The 7,500-nt window shown below is 43.1% G+C and overlaps 1 protein-coding gene across 5 annotated transcripts in view; it reads right to left on the bottom strand.

Annotated features, from left to right (window-relative positions):
- Positions 1 to 4,675: 4,675 nt before the first annotated feature.
- Positions 4,676 to 7,500, bottom strand: part of LOC308332376 (solute carrier family 25 member 32-like) — an 11,936-nt gene continuing 9,111 nt past the window's right edge. Inside the window, exons 5-10 of one of the 5 annotated variants that reach the window (XR_013965706.1) lie at positions 6,904 to 7,049; positions 6,118 to 6,231; positions 5,446 to 5,591; positions 5,073 to 5,254; positions 4,977 to 5,003; positions 4,676 to 4,872 (exon numbers count right to left, since the gene is read on the bottom strand). Coding sequence is in view for 2 of the 5 variants with exons in the window: in XM_080788255.1 (XP_080644381.1) it covers positions 5,128 to 5,254; positions 5,446 to 5,591; positions 6,118 to 6,231; positions 6,904 to 7,049 (533 nt within the window). In the remaining 3 variants the exon portion in view is untranslated. Of the gene's footprint in view, positions 5,255 to 5,445; positions 5,592 to 6,117; positions 6,232 to 6,903; positions 7,050 to 7,500 lie in introns of all 5 variants that reach the window. The other 4 variants (XR_013965707.1, XR_013965705.1, XM_080788255.1 and 1 more) reach the window with 4 other exon arrangements.

Here is a 7,500-nt window from a genome sequence, read left to right as displayed (position 1 = left end):
ACTACTGTTAAGTACTGTTAATAAATGTTTCAATCAATCAATCAAAAGCCCATTGTAAGTTGCTGTATACTCCGTTGTCAACCCTGAGCCATTCCAGCCTATCAAAATTGGAAAGGGTGAGGTGTGTTCTGGGAGTAAGGCCAAGTATAGGCCTATAGTAGCCTGACCAGTTTGTTTTGGGAAGTCTGGAGCCTTGTTTTAAGGGCCTTTGTGGTGCTGTGGTACCAAAGAGGTGCATGTCGAAGAAACCTTGTACGAGGGCTCCTGTTTAGGGTATTCTTCTTTGTTGACCAGTGAGGAGATCCTGTACATGAATCTTGTTCTTTGGTTGACTTTGGTTTTGTTACGGAACATTGCATGGTGGCCATTTTATCACAGGAAAGATTTACCTCCATGCAGCCAGGATGGAAGCTAGGTATAATTTTACATCTTTATGTTGTGTGATAATAATATTGTCACCCATGCCATGCCACTTTAACTGAGAGGCCGTCATCAGCCTTGCTGCTTACTATGTCATCCAAAGAGAATGGATTCAGGTTTAGGTTTTGCCCAGGTGTACGATATAGTGTATCCAGCGATTGAAGTCGGACAGCATCTTAATAACCAATGTATATAATAATATTATATACATTGGTTATTAAGATGCTGTCCGACTTCATATCCTATATTATAGGGTTAAAGAGGTGATTGTGATGCTATGTTAAACATTGTTTTAACTTCACTTTGAAAACCACTGGTTTATACACGATACTTATGAATATGGTTCCACTGGTTTACATGAATATGGTTCCACTGGTTTACATGAATATGGTTCCACTGGTTTACATACATGTATGTACATACAGAGACGGTCATATTTTTATATCCATTTATTTACACAGCTTTGTGGAACCCTCACTTCTGGTTGGTCAATGAAAACATGTGGTCTGCTATCTCTGCCCAACAGACCACTGTTTCCATGGATAATTGGATACTAATTGTACAATCTAACTGACAGACTTAATGTTATTAAAGCCAATAATACAATACAGTTCTTGTTTCTAAGAAGTGGATCGGCAGTGTTTGGCAGAGAATAAGAATAGGGAGGCTGTAGGGACCCCCAAATTGACATTTTATCAGCCTGCGGACCCCCATCTAGCAGCGATTTCCATTGCAAGGACCCCCAGTTTGACATGCATTAAGCTATACGGACTCCCATTTAACGGCATTTCTATCTCTGGGACCCCAATTTATATTGTAAAAACTAAAAGGGAACGTACAAATGGAACCATTTGTGCACTTTCAGAGTTACAGTCCCCTAACGTAAGGGTCCATTTGGTTCCTAGCTATAATTTCCCCCTCAAGGACCCAACTTTACTGGATACTCTACCGTTCTAGGAAATTGAATTAACCACTTAAGACCTATTTCAGAATACAGTGACAATAGCTCCTTGTGATTGTAGATCTGCTTTTTATCTACATTTTACATATTGATAACATAATTGATAACAAAAATACACCGTCGCTGTCCGGCAGAAACCACTAGCTAAACTCTCTATTAATCTTTTTCATAAATCAATGCTATTATAGAACACACTGTGTTGGTCCAAAAATGTGTTTCACTTGTAACTGATAACTTTTACTTACAAACTTTTACTTTAACCCATTCTGAACGGGAACCCATTTTGGTGTTTAGCATCATGTTATGCTTTAGCTATTGAAAAATAGCAGATCTACAAGCTCATAGCGCGCCACCGAGTGGCGCGCTACGAGCTTGTAGGTCTGCTATTTTTTGAAAAATCGAAGAACGACTGACATTTTTTAGAATCTGATCTCAGGTCAGAATGGGTTCATCAGACCAGTGTGTGTCCAGTGGAAACCTCGTATGAATCTGATCTCAGGTCAGAATGGGTTAACAAAATGAGTACTTTCTCCCCACCAATGTGAAGGATACATACACAGTACTGTACAATCATCACTAGCCGTAACAGTCCGTTCGTATCGTATGTGACAGATATTTGGTTCTATAATGCAACAATCAAACGACATCTAGTTTATTGATGACGCACATTTCAGAGACAACAGGGAACTGCAGCCGTTGACCAAAGCGCCGACAGAACATATAATAATGGACAACAAGAAGACATTACAACACGTTAAGGCACAACGAGACAATCTGTAAAAACAAAACAAAACAAAAAAGCAAGCCATTATTTAATATACAGTGGAATTCGACCTGTGCATGGGCCGGGCCCCCATCCATCACCCATTGGTGTGTGTATGTATGGTCTCTGGGCTGTGAGGATGTTGCAGGTGCAGGGTCCCCCAAAAAATAATTGCCTGAAACACTTTATTAATAATAACATAAATTTAAAAAAAACAGTTTTCATTGTGATACTTCTAAATTAAAAGTTCATTAAACATATAGAAACATACATTTCTCAGAAAACTGTCTAGAAGATGGATCAGACTGAGAAAGAATTGAGAACCACCGATTTAAAACGACACAAATAAACCATATCAGGGGGGAGTGTGTAGTCCTTGTGATTAAAGACTTGTCTTGAGCCTGGACTTATTAAAAAGGTCTGCACTTCAAATAATGCTAAGTGACTCAGTGACAAGACAAATGACTCTAAATGTACAGTATATGTGAAGAATAAGAATAAAGCACACAACACCCCCATCTAGTGGCGAGAGGAACAAGTGCACGAAAACACCTAAAGTCAGCCAATCCAAAGCACAGAGCAACGTTTTTCATGTCAACAAGCCCTTCGCTGAGAGAGAGAGATGAAGAGGGACACCCCCCCCCCCCCCCCACTACATATCTACACATTCTACCCATAGACTTTTTTGACAAAACTATCATGTGTTGGATTCATGTTAATGTTAGTCTCCATTTGCCAGACTGTTGCCTCTCGCAACGTTCAAATGCTTCCATCATACAGTCTGGAGCAGGGATGTCAAACTCAAAATAAAGAAATTGGTAGAAGTCAAGAACCGGACTGTGTTTCAACACACGGGGCACCGCGGTCAGGAGGACGTCCCAGGCTAATAGCAAAAAAAGTAAATGCATTTAAAACTGAAAATGCATTATTAATATATTAAGCTCAGTTTCCTGTTCTATGATCCTCACAAAGTAGGACTTGGTAGTATTATGGTGGTCCGTGCAATATACCAGAGGGCCAGTTCTAATCCTAATTAAATATCATCCCACGGGCCAAATATAATTCATTCACGGGCCTGATTTGGCCCCCCGAGCCTTGAGTTTGACATTATGTGGTCTGGAGCAACGGAAGGAAGTAAAATATAGAGTGGAAGTGGAGCCTCCTCCCCTCTTCCGTTTCGTCTGTACTACAGTCGCACAAATTTAATTTATCCTAATATACAGTAAATCGAAATCATCTTAAGCATTATATATAGCTTGATGCTTAGCAGAAATGGAAATACAAAAATAAAATGTAGAGATATTTTAAGATATATTTCCGTGAAGGGAAATGGCATAGGCCTCCTTACTCGGATTTCGGGAGGTGTAGTTCCAGACTCTATATATATAGCATTCGGAGATTGCGCGCATAGCGAGTTGTTACATGTTAATGTGTATTGTCAGACATTTAAACCACTTAAAACCTCAATACTTGGTAAACTTGATCTACAAGCTAAGAACGCCGATGTGAGCTTGTGAGTAGATCATCTATATCCGGCTATTGTTCCCATCAGAATAGGAATGGTACAGCCAGGGTTCAAGAGGTCAAAGTAAAAAAGAAAATATGATCGTATCAAACAAAGATTTGACCCAAACTAGTGAAAGTAGCAGATCTAAAAGCTCACAACACGTCGCTTCGTGCAGCGTTGTGAGCTTGTAGATCGGCTATTTTCACTACTTCTTGTTAAATGTATGGTGATTTATTTTATTTGTATTTCTTCATGGAATAACTGGGAAGAAAAATAATCATTGAATTTGTCCTACATCTACAACCTATCTCAAACCCTCACCCTAAACCTAACCTCCCACGGGGCAGCACACCTAAACCTAACCTTAACACATGTCTAACCAATGACTAGTCTAAACTAAGTATGCACCCCCCCAAATAAAGGGACACATACAAATGTGTCCGCGATCCACAAATGGGTCCCGACCCAGCCCCGGCGTTCTCAAACAAACATGAGGAATAATTGCATCTGAGCCAGTCTTGCATCTTATATTTTGGAGTGCTGCTTCTTTCCCCCCACGTAGTTGTTCTATGACTCGAGTAAAGTTATTTTCAAAGCTGAGCCTTAATTAATTAATTAACCCAGGGCACTTTCCAGAGGAAGCACACCTGTAGGTCAGTGTCTTATGTGACACTCACTGGAATAAGTGAGTTTTCACTGCTGCGGTTCTCAACAAGGGTTGTAGCGTTTTTAACAATTCCTGTTCCCTCTTAACGAACGGTCTCTTAACGGGGTCTCTTGAGGAACCTTACAGGGGCATAGGGGGAGGGGGGTCCCCGCACTATTGGGTCTAATTATTTATTCCCCGCCCGGTGTGGGTGGTCCCATTTTGCTGTGCTGCGTAAAGTGCAGTATAACTGCAGTTTGCTCTCAGTTTCAACTCGATCAAGGTGTTGAGACAAGCTAATAATACGCAAACCACGTCGTTGAGTCATGCCGAAAATAATCTCCCCGTACTTTATTACGTCCTGACGGCGCCTCTGTACAGAGGTACTGGTTACGGTCCCGGGGCCAGTGTACATGGGTACTGGTTACAGAGCCTCTGTACATGGGTACTGGTTACAGAGCCTCTGTACATGGGTACTGGTTACAGAGCCTCTGTACATGGGTACTGGTTACAGAGCCTCTGTACATGGGTACTGGTTACAGAGCCTCTGTACATGGGTACTGGTTACAGAGCCTCTGTACAGAGGTCCTGGTTACGGTCCCGGGGCCAGTGTACATGGGTCCTGGTTACAGAGCCTCTGTACAGAGGTACTGGTTACAGAGCCTCTGTACATGGGTACTGGTTACTGGGTACTGGTATGGAGCCTCTGTACATGGGTACTGGTTACTGGGTACTGGTACGGAGCCTCTGTACAGAGGTACTGGTTACTGGGTACTGGTACATGGGTACTGGTTACTGGGTACTGGTACGGAGCCAGAGCCAGGGGGATCTCACTGGTTGTGACCCAGCAGCAGTCGGGACACGTTCTCGTAGACCAGGAAGGTGATGCAGCAGGAAGGCAGAACCCGGACCAGGTTAGGAACCATGCCTTTATAGAACCCACACACACCCTCATTACTGCGCACGCACGCACGCACGCACACACACACACACACGCGCGCACGCACGCACACGCACACACACACACACACACACACACACACACACACACACACAAAAACACAAACACGTTAGTATCACGATAGTGTACAATATCCAACAATCACAGACAATATCCAATATATCGGGGGGGGGGGGGGGTACAGTACCTCCAGGTGCGTGCGATGACCTCACTCATGCACACGTAGGTGTTGTGGTTGTCCTGGAGGCGGGCTCTCACCACCTGGTACGGGTAGGTGGTCGCCACGGCGAAGATCTTGGACACGGCTGCCATGACCACGTATTCCCACGCCGTCTGGGTGAGACAGAACACCATGCTGCTGTTAACCCATTCTGAACGGGAACCCATTTTGGTGTTATAGCATCATGTCATGCTTTAGCTATTGAAAAATAGCAGATCTACAAGCTCGTAGCGCGCCACCGAGTGGCGCGCTACGAGCTTGTAGGTCTGCTATTTTTGAAAAGAATCGAAGAACGACTGACATTTTTAGAATCTGATCTCAGGTCAGAATGGGTTAATCAGACCAGTGTGTGTCCAGTGGAAAACCTCGTATGAATCTGATCTCAGGTCAGAATGGGTTAATATGTTGGACACGCCATACGCGTGCGTGTGTGTGTGTGTGTGTTACTATACTTGTGAGGACCAAATGTCCCCACAAGTACAGTAGAATTTGAGTAACAGACAAGAGTTGGTCGTTAAAAATAAGAAAAAAACATTGTTGAGAGATAAAAATTAGAAAAAGTAAAGTGTGTGTGTGTGTGTGTGTGTGTGTGTGTGTGTGTGTGTGTGTGTGTGTGTGTGCGCGCGTGCGTGTGCGTACCAGCAGTGCGTCAGCCGGCATGTTGTTGTATTTATTGGTCTCTCTCTTCAGAGCTTCGTACATCATGAACTGAAGAGCAGCCTGAGATGTTCCAATGAGACCGGGAACAAAGCCCTGCGTAACACAGCACAATACACACTGTCAATGCACACTGTTACACACCCACATGTTCCTATAGAAAAGCCTGCGTAGCACAGCACAATGTGTGTTAAAGCAAACGGTTACACACCCGACGATGAACCGCATATACACAATACACCAACACAACGTACACAATAATGTTAGGCGCAACTTTCTATTTTAACACACTGTGGTTCTGCCCTCCTCTGCATGTATGAACTCGGCAACAAAAGTTCGGAAACGTAACTTTGGTTCATTATTTCTCCACTTTAATAATACCAATTGGTATCGTATTTTTTATCATTTGAATCGTTGACTACTAGTCACCTTTACAAACGAGCAACACAGCTAAGCGTGTGGCTACAGCGCCTCCAAAAGATGTGCCAAAATGGCAAATGGTTGGTATTCATTCATACCCATACTTTGAGTTGCTTAGTGAGTCGGATGATAGCAAACTTGTTTATATCAACAATGACCACCTAGCCATGCATTATCCCTTACTCAGTTTGTAGGAGTTTATGTGAGAGTACATACACCCTTTGTAGCGCTTATTTAATACTTTATTATTGTCAGGCCTCGCCCCGACGACTGGCACCCCAGCAACCAATTTAAAAGGTGCCTTTTCAGACCGCCACAGCGTGTGTGTGTGTGTGTGCGTGCACGTACCCTGTAGAGTCCAGGTATTCCTTCATACTTGTAGATCTGGTACAGAGCGTCCATCATTCCTCTGTACTGCTTGCTGTCCGAGTACTGGAGCACCAAGCGAGTCTTGGTCACCCACACCGGGTTAGTGAGACACAGAGTCAAGATACCTGCCGGCCACACACACACAGAGGATGTGCACATGTTAACCCATTTTGACCTGAGATCAGATTTCTAAAAATGTCTTCTACATCCTGACAGTTTTCTGACTATGCTAAAGCTATGTTTCTGTGTCAGTCGTTCTTCGATAAAAAAAAAAGAGAATAGCAGACCTACAAGCTCATAGCGCGCCACTCGGTGGCGCGCTATGAGCTTGTATAGATCTGCTATTTTCCAATAGCTAAAGCATGACATAATGCTAACACCAAAAGGGGTTTCCGCCCAAAATGTGTTAAAAAGGGAGTGCCACAGTTTCTATATTTTCCATGCGTCTACGAGGTGACAGTACTTCATGTTTTTATGTGCATTATGTGTATTAACTTTGTATTTAGGGTTTCTTCCTGGAGGTTAAACCCTTGACAGTGAAATAAACAGTAATATAGCACCCTGGGGCAAGACCTA

This window comes from Protomyctophum bolini, assembly GCF_963924005.1.
Source record: "Protomyctophum bolini genome assembly, chromosome: 17".
Classification (NCBI taxonomy): Eukaryota; Metazoa; Chordata; class Actinopteri; order Myctophiformes; family Myctophidae; genus Protomyctophum; species Protomyctophum bolini.
Note: the sequence above shows the minus strand (reverse complement) of the source record. Positions and strands in the feature narration are given on the sequence as shown.